Source organism: Pongo abelii, chromosome 13 (genome assembly GCF_028885655.2).
Source record: "Pongo abelii isolate AG06213 chromosome 13, NHGRI_mPonAbe1-v2.0_pri, whole genome shotgun sequence".
Taxonomy (NCBI): Eukaryota; Metazoa; Chordata; class Mammalia; order Primates; family Hominidae; genus Pongo; species Pongo abelii.
This window is the reverse complement of record NC_071998.2, coordinates 78,473,966-78,491,004: the sequence shown is the minus strand read 5'-3', so window position 1 is coordinate 78,491,004 and position 17,039 is coordinate 78,473,966. Positions and strand designations below refer to the sequence as shown.

Here is a 17,039-nt window from a genome sequence, read left to right as displayed (position 1 = left end):
AAAACTGTATTTCTGGGTGGTTGCCAGTTTGTCAGCTGAACAGTTCTGGCTGCAGCTTGTCTGATGAAGGATAGCACAGCCTCTTAATCCGAGCGCTCAGCAGAGTACTTGTGAAAGCAGTGCCACAGCAACAGCTGCTGGGAGGAAATTGATTCGGAAGCCTTGATTTAGCAATAGAGTCCAGGGTTTTCAGCTCCGTGGCTCAACCTGTCTCTGCTGGTCATGTCAGTTATGAACTACTCAATCCAGGAGGTGCTGTTTACATTGTAGTACATACATGACTGTTGCCCACTGAGTCATACAGAGAGAAAAGTAAGCTGTAAATTATATGCTCCCTATTTGCTGCCACTTTCAGTGGTGTGAAGAATGATTCAGTGCAGCTATAGGAGACCACTTCCATTGGAATGCCACCTGCCTAAACATACAATTGTCAAGATATAGAAAGAGTAAAAATTATCATGCTAATAGCGAATATTATCTGTAGCTCACTATGTACATGTGCTCTTCTAAGTGCTTCTAAGCAAATCTTATATGTAGCTCACCATGCACCATGTACTCTCCTAAGTGCTTCATGTCAGTCCCCGGTTTAATCTTCCCAGCATCCCAGTGAAGTAGATGGTATTATTCTCTCCATTTCATAGATAAAGAACCAGAGACACAGAAAATTAATTTGCTCACACAGCTAGTATCTGGTAGAGCTGGGATTCAGACCCAGGCCTTCTGGCTTCTGTATAGAACTGCCTCTCAAACCATTCCATGGAACACCTGGTAGGGTGAGGTGGCTCATGCCAGTAATCCTAGCACTTTGGGAGGCTGAGGCAAGAACAGTGCTTGAGCCCCGGTATTTGAGACCAGCCAGAGCAATATAAGTGAGACCCTGACTCTACCAAAAAAAATTTTTGTTTAACAGCTGAGGCATGGTGGTGCATGCCTGTAATCCCAGCTACATTGGAGGCTGTGGTAGGAGGGTCACTTGAGCTTGGAATATCAAGGCTGCAGTGAGCAGTGATCAAGCCACTACACTCCAGCCTGGGTAACAGAGCGAGACTCTGTCTCATAAATAAAACGTTTTGTGTAGATTCCCATAGAATTGAGTTAGACATCAGGCATAGAATTATTAGCCACTTTGATGTCTGCCTTGGGAGTAAAACATATAATAAGGGACAGCTTTTAACCATCTCAATCAATAGCCTCTAACTTCTCCAGAAGGTTCTTATTTCGTGAATTCCTAAGCAAGAGACTACCTGGATTAAGATATTTGGTGGACACCATTTTGAGATGAAGAATCTCGATTAGGAAGAAGGGAGATCTCTACTTGACTGGAGCCTCCCAATGATATAGTTGTGTCCCCCCAAAAAAACTGTAGAACAAGATATTCATCATGCCATATCTCTATGGAAAAGGAAATTCTTTAAAAGGAAATCTTGTATAAAATCAATTGACTGTAAATGTGCAGGTTTATTTTTAGATTATCAATTCTTAGATTGTTTATGTCTATTCTTATATCAGGACCAAATCGAATTTAATGAGACTTTTTTTTCAGTCATGTTGCATATTACCAGTTGTCTTATGTCATAATAAAAATTAAATGTAGTGGAATATCTTCAACTTCACCTTTTGTGTCTCAAAGGAGTCTGTGGCTAGCTTATACCTTACTTACTCTAAGACATGATGGCAAGTCAGGCTTACAAGACACACTTTATTTCTTTTTTTCTCCATTTAAACCTTTAGTCTCTTTTCCAGTGCCTCCCTCTATAGTTTGATTTTCAGTAAATTTTGGTAACAGGATCTGCTGACATAGTCTACTATTTAGTGCCTTATGTTTCACTAACTCTTTATAATTCACAGAACCATCCATAGATGTTTAACATCCAGGAAGAAAAGTTTAAGTCCAAGCTGCCAGCTTTCCTCAGTGGAAATCAAGTGAAGTTATCATCTTTCAGTTCACACATCCTCTTTCCACCTGGCAGCTGGTTCTCTTGTTTTGCACTGTGGCTAATCCTTTTCTTGGTGCACATCTTGCATTCTCAGAAACCACAATTTCTGTATTGACCTCCTTTTACTGAAACAGAGATGCACAGCTCTGCTTTCTAGCTTAGTAGAGGATTCTTGGAATAAAAAAGTTTAACTCACTGCAAGAAAAAGTTTTAGGAGTGCAGCACTTAAAAATCAGGTAATATTCAGGCAATTTATCAGAGACAAATAGTAGATTAGTATTTTGAATTTCAAAATTTCAGAGCCAGGTTATGTGCTATAGGGAAGCATTGTGGCATAACATAGACATGGGATGGTCTTAACTTCTCCACACAAACAAACCCGAAGTAAGGTAAAGGAGAAATTGCATTTGATGTCTTAACACTCAAAGCACACTATGTTTATTTTACTTCTGTGAAGGGTAAAAGTCATTCCATAATTTTCTCATTTCCTCATTGAGAAAAAGGAAAATGAAAATCAAATATTAGATTGATGAAAAATACTCAAAGCTTCTTCTTTTAGAATTTTCGTTAATTGAAATCAGGTAAATGTCTGATTTTGGTTATGTAACCAAGTATTTCTAGTTGGTTTTCTAATCATATGTCTTCTTGCTTCGCAGTCTTATTTCCTAACTTGATGGGAAATTGTAAGGAGACACCCTTGCCTTGTTATCAGAGTTCATAATTGAAGGGGGTTTTAGGAAAAGTTCCTCCTCAGCAGCTTATGTCTCTCTCCTGGTTATCTGCTGCTTCTCAATAATGTTTGTCATCAATAAATTAATCTCAACATTTATTACATCCTACTTTAAAGGAGACTCTTTTCTGCTGCATAAGTTATGTTTCCTGTTGTCTCGTTTTAAAACTTATTTTTTAAATAATTACCCAGAGTTTTGTGGCTTAAAAGAAAAACATTTATTTTGTTTATGAACCTGTGGTTTGGAAAAAGCTTGGCCAGGACAGCTTGCCTCTGCTCCCCTCAGCTTCCCTAGGAACAGCTGATCACTTGGGGAAATGGAATCATCTAAAGCTTTGCTCACCCATGTGTTTGATGGTTGACGCTGGCCATTGGCTGGAAGCTTGGTTGGGGCAGGCAGCATGACCACTGACACTGGCACTCCCAGGCTGTCTTTGTGGCCTGATCTCTCTCACAATCTGGGGGCTGAGTTTGAAGGGAAAGCAGTCTGAGATAGGGAAGCCACGTGGTATCCCTTTTACTGCATTCTATTCATTAGGAGGAAGTCAGTAAGGATGGCCCACATTCTGTTTTTTTAATGGGATGAATATAGCTTCTCTTTTGTTTTAATTGACATGTATATACATAATTATGGGCTATAGAGTCACATTTTGATACATGTATATAGTGTGTAATGATCAAGCTAACTAGCATATTTACCACTTCCACCATTTTTCATTTCTTTGAATTGTGAACATTCAAACTCTTCTAGCTTTTTAAAAATATGCAATAAATCATAGTAAACCATATTCACCCTACATTGCCATAGAACACCAGAACTCATTCCTCTTATCTAACTGTAATTTTGTATCCATTAATCAGACTCCCCTCCCCTACTTCTGTGAGCTTTTTTGTTGTTAAGAGACAGGGTCTTGCTAATGTAGTCTGGGCTCTGGGCAACTGTAGTCATCTAGACTAGAGACAGTGATTTGATCATAGCTCACTGCAGCCTCAAAATCTTGGGCTCATGTGATCCTCCCACCTCAGCCTCCTGAGCAGCTAGGATTATGGGCATGTACCTTTGCACCTGTCTGATTTTTCACTTTGTAGAGATGTCTCTCTATGTTGCTCAGGCTGCTCTGGAGCTTTCGGCTTCAAGTAATTCTCCTGCCTCGGTCTTTCAAAGTGCTAGGAAATTACAGGCATCAGTCATGTTGCCCAGCCCTCAATTTTTCTTTGGCTCACACACATGAGTGTGAATGTACAGTATTTATCTTTCTGTGTCTGCACCTAACATAACATCCTCCAGATAGATCCACGTGGCCCACAAGTAAGAGGGTTTCATTTTTTTATGTGGTGAATAGTAGTCCATTGTGTATGTATACTACAGTTTTTTTTGTCCATTTGTTGATGGACATGTAGGTTGATTTTATACATTAGCTGTTGTGAATAGTGCTACAATAAACATGAGGACAGGTATCCTTATGATCTATTGTTTTCTTTTCTATTGACTGAATACCCAGTAGTGGGGTTGCTGGATCCCTCAGCAGTTCCATTGTTAGTTTTTTGAGAAAACCTCATGTTGTTTTCTATAGTGGCTGCACTAATTTACCTTCCCACCAACAGCATGTAAGAGTTTACTGTTTTCTGAAACCTCACCAGCATTTTTTTGTCTTTTCTACGATAGCCATTTATTGAAATGGAGCAAGATTATATCACATTGTAGGTTTGATTTGTATTTCCCTGATGATTAGTGATACTGAACATTTTTAAATGTATTTATTGGTAATTTGTATTTCTTTTTTTCTTAAAAAAAAGGAAATATCTAATCACATCTTTTGCCCAGTTTTGAACTCAGATTATTATTTTTTTACTGTGAGGGTGTTTGAGTTCCTTGCATATTTTGGATATTTGTCTTTTATTAGGTGAATAGCTTGAAAACATTTTCTTCCATTCTACACATTTTCTCTTCACTCAGTTGTAGTACCATTTGTCTACCATTTGTTTTTTGCCTATGCTTCTGATGTCTTACCCATACAAATCTTTGTGCAGACTAATGTCCTGAAGCATTTTTCCTATGTTTACTTATAGTAGTTTGATAATTTTGGGTCTTACATTTCAGTCTTCAATCGATTCTGAGTTTATTTTGTTATATGGTGTTAGATAGGAAGCTAGTGTCATTCTCCATATGGATAGTTTTCCCAGTGCCATTCATTTGAAGAGGGTGTCCTTTCTCCAATGTATGTTCTTGGCACCTTCGTCCAAAATCAGTTGGCTGTAAATATGTGGATTTATTTATGGGTGCTTATTCTATGGCCTTTACCCCAAGAATCATTACTTCTTAAAGTGTAATTCAAATTAGCATGAAACACTTGCAGTTTAGGGAAAGGCTTATGGCGTCAGAATCCTTCTTTACAGGATTCATTATTTTGTGTTTTTCTGAGATATGGTCTTTGTCAGTCATCCAGGCAGAAGTACAGTGATGTCATAATTCACTGCAGCCCTGAACTCTGGGTACAAGCCATCGTTTTGCCTCAGTCTCCCAACTAGCTAGGTCTACAGGCCTGAGCTACCATGCCTGGCTAATTTTTAAAATCTTTCTTTTGTAGAGATGGGGGTCTCACTGTGTTGCTCTGGCTGGTCTCAAATTCCTGGCCTCCAGTGATCTTTCTGCCCCAGCCTCCTAAAGTGCTGGGATTACAGGCATGAACCACCATGCCTAGCATAGAGTATTATATTATTTTCAAAGTGTTATTCTGAGAGCCATTTATTGACTTTGGCCTAAATAACTCAATATGATATCTCTGAAACTTTTTTTGACAAATTTTGGGAAATGATGATGAGGGAAGAGGGTTAGACACTTTTTACTAAGAGATAACTTAGTGCCATTTAAGGAGGAACAAAAATGAATTATCAAAAAAATAAAAGTAAGATCAAGTGCAAAAGTTCTGTAGCAAAGATGATGATAGTAAAGCATATTTTTGTGACTCATGGTAGCTTTAACTTTGTTCTTAAAATTCTGAGTAATTTAAGGGTTCACATTTGAAGCATCTACTACATTATAGATAACAGTTTATTGCAACTAAATGCATTTCAAAATGTGCTATTGGTTTTGTGTTAGATTATTCTCAGCCTACTTCATTATCAAGCTCTATTATTTTATTCATGCAGTTTGATGATCTTATGGCTGAGAAGGAAGCTGTATCTTCAAAATGTGTCAATTTGGCCAAAGACAGTGAAGATCTTCAACAGGAGTTATTATCTATGAGAAAAGTACAAGAGAAATGTGAAAAACTTGAGGAGGATAAAAAGATGTTGGAAGAAGAAGTATTAAATCTTAAGACACATATGGAAAAAGATATGGTAGAACTTGGTAGAGCACAAGAATATAAATCGGAGCTAGATGAAAGGGCAATGCAGGCAATAGAAAAATTTAAAGAAATCCATTTACAGGTTAGTTTTTAAAATCAGGTAAGTAAATATGTAATGTGCTTTCATTTATTTCACTGCAAATTATATTTTGGATATGTATATATTGTGTTTCCTCTGCCTCTCTTACAGCAATTTGCTTTGTAGAGTTCTAGGAAAAAAGTGGCATTTTTTTCTTTTAAATATTTAAATTTCCATTATTATTATACCAAAATCAATCTTTCCAAGTAATGATTCTCACTATAGAGTCATTTGATGATTAAGACCAGTTGGCATAACAGAAAACTGTGATTTAGAAATTATATGATACTTTTGAATTGGTCTTAAGCTACGTTGTTCATTGTTCAATTTTTAAAATTATAAATGGATTCTATTATTTCTTATATGACCAGATTACATTAATACTAACATAATTATGATTTCAAAATTTATAAATCAGACTTAATTCTGAATTCAGTTATTAGTTTTGTTGATATTGCTGATAAATATTTTAAGTTTCAGCCTCTTTTTAACATATTCAAAATTGCTCTTTGAATCGGACTCAAAATGAAAGGCAACAAACATATGGTAATTAGGTTATAATTGTTTTAAAAGTGTATTCTTTTCATTTGTTTTAGGAACAAGCAGAATATGAAAAAAAATTAGAGCAGTTAAACAAGGATAATACAGCTTCCCTAAATAAGAAGGAACTCGCACTCAAAGACGTGGAACGTAAATTCTTCAAAATGAAAACAGCTTATGAAGAGGTTAGAACCGAATTAGAAGACTATAAGGAAGCCTTTGCAGTAGTATTGAAAACTAACAATTCCATGTTGAGGGGGATCCAAGATGGCCGAATAGGACTAGCTCTAGTCTACAGCTCCTAGCGTGAGCGACGCAGAAGACGGGTGATTTCTGCATTTCCATCTGAGGTACCGGGTTCATCTCACTAGGGAGTGCCAGACAGTGGGTGCAGGACAGTGGGTGCAGTGCACCGTGCACCAGCTGAAGCAGGATGGGGCATTGCCTCACTCGGGAAGCACAAGGGGTCAGGGAGTTCCCTTTCCTAGTCAAAGAAAGAGGTGACAGATGGCACCTGGAAAATCGGGTCACTCCCACCCCAATACTGTGCTTTTCCGATGAGCTTAAAAAACAGCACACCAGGAGATTATATCCTGCACCTGGCTTGGAGGGTCCTATGCCCACAGAGTCTTGCTGATTGCTAGCACAGCAGTCTGAGATGAAACTGCAAGGTGGCAGCGAGGCTGGGGGACGGGCGCCCACCATTGCCCAGGCTTGCTTAGGTAAACAAAGCAGCCCAGAAGCTCGAACTGGGTGGAGCCCACCACAGCTCAAGGAGGCCTGCCTGCCTTTGTAGGCTCCACCTCTGGGGGCAGGGCACAGACAAACAAAAAGACAGCAGTAACCTCTGCAGACTTAAATGTCCCTGTCTGACAGCTTTGAAGAGAGCAGTGGTTCTCCCAGCATGCAGCTGGAGATCTGAGAATGGGCAGACTGCCTCCTAAAGTGGGTCCCTGACCCCTGACCCCTGAGCAGCCTAACTGGGAGGCACCCCCCAGTAGGGGCAGACTGACACCTCACACAGCTGGATACTCCTCTGAGACAAAACTTCCAGAGGAACGATCAGACAGCAGCATTCGCGGTTCATGAAAATCCACTGTTCTGCAGCCACCACTGCTGGTACCCAGGCAAACGGTCTGGAGTGGACTGCTAGCAAACTCCAACAGACCTGCAGCTGAGGGTCCTGTCTGTTAGAAGGAAAACTAACAAACAGAAAGGACATCCACACCAAAAACCCATCTGTACATCACCATCATCAAAGACCAAAAGTAGATAAAACCACAAAGATGGGGAAAAAACAGAGCAGAAAAACTGGAAACTCTAAAAAGCAGAGTGCCTCTCCTCCTCCAAAGGAATGCAGCTCCTCACCAGCAATGGAACAAAGCTGGACGGAGAATGACTTTGACGAGTTGAGAGAAGAAGGCTTCAGACGATCAAACTACTCCGAGCTACAGGAGGAAATTCAAACCAAAGGCAAAGAAGTTGAAAACTTTGAAAAAACTTTAGATGAATGTATAACTGGAAGAACCAATACAGAGAAGTGCTTAAAGGAGCAGATGGAGCTGAAAGCCAAGGCTTGAGAACTACGTGAAGAATGCAGAAGCCTCAGGAGCCGATGCAACCAACTGGAAGAAAGGGTATCAGTGATGGAAGATGAAATGAAGGAAATGAAGTGAGAAGGGAAGTTTAGAGAAAAAAGAACAAAAAGAAATGAACAAAGCCTCCAAGAAATATGGGACTATGTGAAAAGACCAAATCTACATCTGATTGGTGTACCTGAAAGTGACGGGGAGAATGGAACCAAGTTGGAAAACACTCTGCAGGATATTATCCAGGAGAACTTCCCCAATCTAGCAAGGCAGGCCAACATTCAGATTCAGGAAATACAGAGAACACCACAAAGATACTCCTCGAGAAGATCAATTCCAAGACACATAATTGTCAGATTCACCAAAGTTGAAATGAAGGAAAAAATGTTAAGGGCAGCCAGAGAGAAAGGTCAGGTTACCCACAAAGGGAAGCCCATCAGACTAACAGTGGATCTCGTGGCAGAAACTCTACAAACCAGAAGAGAGTGGGGGCCAATATTCAACATTCTTAAAGAAAAGAATTTTCAACCCAGAATTTCATATCCAGCCAAACTAAGCTTCATAAGTGAAGGAGAAATAAAATACTTTACAGACAAGCAAATGCTGAGAGATTTTGTCACCACCAGGCCTGCCCTAAAAGAGCTCCTGAAGGAAGCACTAAATATGGAAAGGAATAACTGGTACCAACCACCGCAAAATCATGCCAAATTGTATAAATCATCGGGGCTAGGAAGAAACCGCATCAACTAATGAGCAAAATAACCAGCTAACATCATAATGACAGGATCAAATTCACACATAACAATATTAACTTTAAATGTAAATGGACTAAATTCTCCAATTAAAAGACACAGACTGGCAAATTGGATAAAGAGTCAAGACCCATCAGTGTGCTGTATTCAGGAAACCTATCTCATGTGCAGAAATATACATAGGCTCAAAATAAAAGGATGGAGGAAGATCTACCAAGCAAATGGAAAGCAAAAAAAGGTAGGGGTTGCAATCCTAGTCTGTGATAAAACAGACTTTAAACCAACAAAGATCAAAAGAGACAAAGAAGGCCATTACATAATGGTAAAGGGATCAATTCAACAAGAAGAGCTAACTATCCTAAATATATATGCACCCAATACAGGAGCACCCAGATTCATAAAGCAAGTCCTAAGTGACCTACAAAGAGACTTAGACTCCCACACAATAATAATGGGAGATTTTAACACCCCACTGTCAACATTAGACAGATCAACGAGACCGAAAGTTAACAAGGATACCCAGGACTTGAACTCAGCTCTGCACCAAGTGGACCTAACAGACATCTACAGAACTCTCCACCCCAAATCAACAGAATATACATTCTTTTCAGCACCACACCACACCTATTCCAAAATTGACCACATAGTTGGAAGTAAAGCTCTCCTCAGCAAATGTAGAAGATCAGAAATTATAACAAACTGTCTCTCAGACCACAGTGCAATCAAACTAGAACTCAGGATTAAGAAACTCACTCAAAACCACTTGACTACATGGAAACTGAACAACCTGCTCCTGAAAGACTACTGGGTACATAACGAAATGAAGGCAGAAATAAAGATGTTCTTTGAAACCAATGAGAACAAAGACACAACATACCAGAATCTCTGGGACACATTCAAAGCAGTGTGTAGAGGGAAATTTATAGCACTAAATGCCCACAAGAGAAAGCAGGAAAGATCCAAAATTGACACCCTAACATCACAATTAAAAGAACTAGAAAAGCAAGAGCAAACACATTCAAAAGCTAGCAGAAGGCAAGAAATAACTAAAATCAGAGCAGAACTGAAGGGAATAGAGACACAACAACCCTTCAAAAAATTAATGAATCCAGGAGCTGGTTTTTTGAAAGGATCAACAAAATTGATAGACTGCTAGCAAGACTAATAAAGAAGAAAAGAGAGAAGAATCAAATAGACGCAATAAAAAATGATAAAGGGGATATCACCACTGATCCCACAGAAATACAAACTACCATCAGAGAATACTATAAACACCTCTATGCAAATAAACTAGAAAATCTAGAGAAATGGATAAATTCCTCGCCATATACACCCTCCCAAGACTAAACCAGGAAGAAGTTGACTCTCTGAATAGACGAATAACAGGCTCTGAAATTGTGGCAATAATCAATAGCTTACCAACCAAAAAGAGTCCAGGACCAGATGGATTCACAGCCAAATTCTACCAGAGGTACAAGGAGGAACTGGTACCATTCCTTCTGAAACTATTCCAATCAACAGAAAAAGAGGGAATCCTCCCTAACTCATTTTATGAAGCCAGCATCATCCTGATACCAAAGCTGGGCAGAGACACAACCAAAAAAGAGAATTTTAGACCAATATCCTTGATGATCATTGATGCAAAAATCCTCAATAAAATACTGGCAAACAGAATCCAGCAGTACATCAAAAAGCTTATCCACCATGATCAAGTGGGCTTCATACCTGGGATGCAAGGCTGGTTCAATATATGCAAATCAATAAATGTAATCCAGCATATAAACAGAACCAAAGACAAAAACCACATGATTATCTCAATAGATGCAGAAAAGGCCTTTGACAAAATTCAACAACCCTTCATGTTAAAAACTCTCAATAAATTAGGCATTGATGAGATGTATCTCAAAATAGTAAGAGCTATCTATGACAAACCCACAGCCAATATCATACTGAATGGGCAAAAACTGGAAGCATTCTCTTTGAAAACGGACACAAGACAGGGATGCCCTCTCTCACCACTCCTATTCAACATAGTGTTGGAAGTTCTGGCCAGGGCAATCAGGCAGGAGAAGGAAATAAAGGGTATTCAATTAGGAAAAGAGGAAGTCAAATTGTCCCTCTTTGCAGATGACATGATTGTATATCTAGAAAACCCCATCGTTTCAGCCCAAAATCTCCTTAAGCTGATAAGCAACTTCAGCAAAGTCTCAGGATATAAAATAAATGTACAAAAATCACAAGCATTCTTATACACCAATAACAGACAAACAGAGAGCCAAATCACGAGTAAACTCCCATTCACAATTGCTTCAAAGAAAATTAAATACCTAGGAATCCAACTTACAAGGGATGTGAAGGACCTCTTCAAGGAGAACTACAAACCACTGCTCAATGAAATAAAAGAGGATACAAACAAATGGAAGAACATTCCATGCTCATGGGTAGGAAAAATCAAGATCATGAAAATGGCCATACTGCCCAAGGTAATTTATAGATTCAATGCCATCCCCATCAAGCTACCAATGACTTTCTTCACAGAATTGGAAAAAACTACTTTAAAGTTCATATGGAACCAAAAAAGAGCCCGCATCACCAAGTCAATCCTAAGCCAAAAGAGCAAAGCTGGAGGCATCACGCTACCTGACTTCAAACTATACTACGCGGCTACAGTAACCAAAACAGCATGGTACTGGTATCAAAACAGAGATATAGATCAATGGAACAGAACAGAGCCCTCAGAAATAATGCCGCATATCTACAACTATCTGATCTTTGACAAACCTGAGAAAAACAAGCAATGGGGAAAGGATTCCCTATTTAATAAATGGTGCTGGGAAAACTGGCTAGCCATATGGAGAAAGCTGAAACTGGATCCCTTCCTTACACCTTATACAAAAATTAATTCAAGATGGATAAAGACTTAAACGTTAGACCTAAAACCATAAAAACCCTAGAAGAAAACCTAGGCATTACCATTCAGGACATAGGCACGGGCAAGGACTTCATGTCTAAAACACCAAAAGCAATGGCAACAAAAGCCAAAATTGACAAATGGGATCTAATTAAACTAAAGAGCTTCTGCACAGCAAAAGAAACTACCATCAGAGTGAACAGGCAACCTACAAAATGGGCGAAAATTTTCACAAGCTACTCATCTGACAAAGGGCTAATATCCAGAATCTACAATGAACTCAAACAAATTTACAAGAAAAAAACAACCCCATCAAAAAGTGGGCGAAGGACATGAACAGACACTTCTCAAAAGAAGACATTGATGCAGCCAAAAAACCCATGAAAAAATGCTCACCATCACTGGCCATCAGAGAAATGCAAATCAAAACCACAATGAGATACCATCTCACACCAGTAAGAATGGCAATCATTAAAAAGTCAGGAAACAACAGGTGCTGGAGAGGATGTGGAGAAATAGGAACACTTTTACACTGTTGGTGGGACTGTAAACTAGTTCAACCCTTGTGGAAGTCAGTGTGGCGATTCCTCAGGGATCTAGAACTAGAAATACCATTTGACCCAGCCATCCCATTACTGGGTATATACCCAAAGGACTATAAATCATGCTGCTATAAAGACATGCACACGTGTGTTTATTGCGGCGCTATTCAGAATAGTGAAGACTTGGAACCAACCCAAATGTCCAACAATGATAGACTGGATTAAGAAAATGTGGCACATATACATCATGGAATACTATGCAGCCATAAAAAATGATGAGTTCATGTCCTTTGTAGGGACACAGATGAAATTGAAAGTCATCATTCTCAGTAAACTATCGCAAGAACAAAAAACCAAACACCGCATCTTCTCACTCATAGATGGGAATTGAACAATGAGAACACATGGACACAAGAAGGGGAACATCACACTCTGGGGAGTGTTGTGGGGTGGGGGGAGTGGGGAGGGATAGCTTTAGGAGATATACCTAATGCTAAATGATGAGTTAATGGGTGCAGCACACCAGCATGGCACATGTATACATATGTAACTAACCTGCACATTGTGCACATGTACCCTAAAACTTAAAGTATAATAATAATAAAATTAAATTAAAAAAAAAAAACAATTCCATGTCAAAAAAAAAAATGAAGTAAGTCAAAACATACACTCATAGAAAATGAATTAAGCTCATTAATTTGTTTTGAAAGCATAATTTTTAGGGAGATGGCTTCAGGAGATCAGTAGGAAGTGAATGCTAATCTGATACTGTAATTTTGGAAAATAATGTTAATAAATAATCTTACCTTTAAAATATTTGTCAAGGATAGTTTCTGTCTCTCTTCTCTCTCTTTTTTTTGCTTCTGTAGGGCTTTTTTCCCCTGAAGTCTCATGCAGTTAACCTGACCTGTTAGTTTTTTCACTAAGTATTTTTGAAGGTTTATAATTAGTAAAGTGATCTTGTTATAAAATTGCATGTCAGAATTTCCCTAAATAGAAATATTAATGAGTTTAATTTATTTATTGGTAGATCACAACCTAAACCCAAAGTGTCGAGTGGTAGGGCTACTCTGGGCACATCCTGGCACTGAGGCAGGGACTGTATTTGATTGTGATCTTTAGTGTTATCACTAGAGGGTGCCTCAAGAAAGACTATTTGTGTAACATTTTCGAGGTGTTACAGAAAGGCATCCTTGTGAAATAGGGAATAATTATCACAGAAAGGAAAAGAAGTGTAATCCACAAGGTGGCTAAAAAATAACGCCGTGTTCAGCCTGAAGGGTGTGTGGAAGACAGAAAGAACACCCCACTTCCAGTGCCTTGGTCACAATGTTGAGGGATAATTGCCTTCAGAGATGCTTTAGTTCTTTTTGATCACCAACCAAACCATCTAGTTCTCCCCCAGGAGTTTTTGCTCTCAGTTATTCCTCAGTGCCAAATACTTAATTGTTCTTAGATAATGGGTTAAATGTACAAGGGTGAAACCTGAAACTGGTTTACTAAACGCAAGTATTTCTAGATTATTTTTGTTCATTTTAGTTTTCTTAATCTGTGTTATTTAAGGAGTACAACATTATGTTTTGGTGTAATTATTTATAGTGAAGTGGTTCTTATAGTCAAGCAAATTAACATATTCATTTCCCACATAGTTACACTTTAAATACAAGTATTTCTAAAGGAATCTTTAGAATCTTATAAGTAGAGCTATTTTAGAAGGCAGCTAGGTTACCTGTTGAGCTGTACATCACTGATAGCCATTTCTCTTCCCCGTCCGCTTTGAAATGCTTGTTCAGTAGAAATCACCTTAGAAACACATATACTTATTTAGAATGATTTTTAAATTAGAATTACTTACAAGAGGTATGCTCTCACACATATTCATGTGAAAACACTGTTTAGTGGGTAATGTGGTTTACTCTCAGGGCAACTTTAAAAAAAAATGCAAGTCATTAAGAATCATTCAAGGAAAAATGAAATACTAAGCAGTTTTCTTTGCTATCTTTACAGATCAAATAAGAAAATAGCAGTGATCAGTACCAAGCTCCTCATGGAGAAAGAGCGGATGAAATATTTTCTCAGCACTCTTCCAACGAGGCCAGACCTAGAGTTACCTTGTGTTGAAAATCTTAATAGTATAGGACTCAGCAGAAAATATATTCCCAAAATGCCCATAAGAATTCCTACTTCAAACCCACAGACTTCAAATAACTGCAAGAACTCCTTGACTGAGGTTAGTTATATGACCGTTTCTCTTTTGGGTTTTGTTTCTCTAATATAATTCTTGTTTATAATTTGGTGAAATACTGAGTGGTTCTGTTGACTCATGCATGTTAAGTGAAGATTATAATTAGCTGTGGTAACACAGAAAGGAAATGGGAATGTTACATTTTTTAATTCCCTGGAGCTCTCATTTTCAAGAGATACCCATTTGCTAACTTTATTCAATAAATGTGACTAGACTGACACATTTAAAATTTCTTTAAAAGCTGCATTTAAGTTAGGTTTTAGAAACTGCATGTTATTGCCTAATAACTGACGGTATACTTTGAGATATTTTGTCTTACTCTACTTGATTGTACTTTGTCTGTGGTTCATATCACTTTTTTTTATTTTTTTGAGACAGAGTCTTGCTCTGTTTCCTAGGCTAGAGTGCAGTGGCATGATCTCAGCTCATTGCAACCTCCACCTCCTGGGTTCAAGTGATTCTCCTGCCTCAGCCTCCCAAGCAGCTGGGACTACAGGTGCCTGCCACCACACCTGGCTAATTTTTATATTTTTAGTAGAGATGGGATATCACCATATTGGCCAGGCAGGTCTCGAACTCCTGACCTTGTTATCCATCCACCTCAGCCTCCTAAAGTGCTGTGATTGCAGGGGTGAGCCTCTGTGCCCAGCCCATACCACTTTTAAAGTTTCCTTGCACCATCTTAACTCTTTCCACCCATAATCACAAGTGAATGACAGGCAACCAAACACTTAGCAACATATAGATATTTATTATTTAACAGAATCCAAAATAAGTGCATTTTATGAGTTAAATAAACAAAACACTGAAAGGTTCATTTCCATTTTTCTGTTAAAAGCTTTGTGCTTGGCCAGGTGTGGTTGCTCATGCCTGTAATCCCAGCATTTTGGGAGGCCAAGGCAGGCGGAGCACCTGAGGTCAGGAGTTTGAGACCAGCCTGGCCCACATGATGAAACCCTGTCTCTACTAAAACTACAGAAATTAGCCAGGAGTGGTGGCAGGCACAGGTAATCTCACACGCAGCAACCCCGTTACTATACTAGGGGTATACCTAAAGGAAAATAAATCATTGTAACAAAAAGGTGCATGCACATGTATGTTCATTGCAGCACTATTCACAATAGCAAAGACATGGAGTCAATCCCGGTGCACCAAAGATAGATTGAAAATCCAAGGTAGATTGGAAAATTCCATATATATACCATGGAATACTGTGCAGCCATGAAAAGAACAAAATCATTTCCTTTGCAGCAACATGGATACAACTGGAATTCACTATCCTAAGCAAACTAACGCAGAAAGAGAAACCAAATATCTCATTTTCACTCATATGTGGGAGCTACACATTAGGTGCACATTGGCATAAACATGGGAACAATAGACACCAGGAAAAAAGAACGGGGAGGGACAGAGTGGACCAGGGTTGAAAAACTACTTCTTGGGTCCTATGCTCACTACCTGTGTGATGGGTTCAATTGTACTCCAAACCTCAGCATCCCTCAATATACCTTTGGAAGAAACTTACACAGGTACCACTTTAATTTAGAATACAAACTAGAAAAAAAAAAGAAGAAAAATTTACTATAAAAAATTTTCTGTAAGTAAAGAATATAAATTTCTTTTTAAAAAAAATTATTGAAGTAAAAAAATGGATTAAACTTTTACAAAGGACAGAGTTTTGCTAGGAATTTCAAAGCAATGCATTCATTGCAAAATATGACTTTAATTGTTTAACTTTTTTTTCTTTTTTTTGAGATGGAGTCTCGCTCTGTCACTAGGCTGGAGTTCAGTGACACGATCTCAGCTCACTGCAACCTCCGCCTCCTGGGTTCAAGCAATTTTCCTGCCTCAGCCTCCTGAGTAGCTGGGACTACAGACATGCACCACCACACCCAGCTAATTTTTGTATTTTTAGTAGAGTCGAGGTTTCGCCATCTTGGCCAGGATGGTCTTGATCTCTTGACCTCATGATCTGCCCGCTTTGGCCTCCCAAAGTGCTAGGATTACAGGCATGAGCCACTGTGCCTGGCCATTGCTTAACCTTTGTACTAATAAAACACCACCTTTCTAAAATTATGTATATTCAATAGACCAATATTATCTATTTTTATCAGATTACTCTAAACAGCATTGCACAGATACATCCTCTATTATCTAAACTTAAAATAAGTAGGAATTTTACTTTATTTATGTGATTATTTTTCTTTTTAAGCAAACTTCATGTTATGTCTAGTCCCTAAAAATACTAAAGGCCACATTTTGTAAGTGATATATTGTTCTCATGATAATGTCTCTTGTTTAACTTAAACATTTTTTTTTATGTATTTTAGATGGAGCCAGACTGTGTAGAACAAATTATTACAG

General features: G+C 38.5%; 1 protein-coding gene across 1 annotated transcript in view; it reads left to right on the top strand.

Moving 5' to 3' along the window:
- LOC134759735 (ankyrin repeat domain-containing protein 18B-like) overlaps positions 1–17,039 on the top strand; it is a 21,205-nt gene extending 4,166 nt beyond the window's left edge. The window contains exons 2-5 of the mRNA XM_063714010.1: positions 5,818–6,099; positions 6,693–6,821; positions 14,438–14,660; positions 17,006–17,039. Of these exons, the coding sequence (XP_063570080.1) occupies positions 5,818–6,099; positions 6,693–6,821; positions 14,438–14,446 (420 nt within the window). The 3' untranslated portion in view covers positions 14,447–14,660; positions 17,006–17,039. The remainder of the gene's footprint in view (positions 1–5,817; positions 6,100–6,692; positions 6,822–14,437; positions 14,661–17,005) is intronic.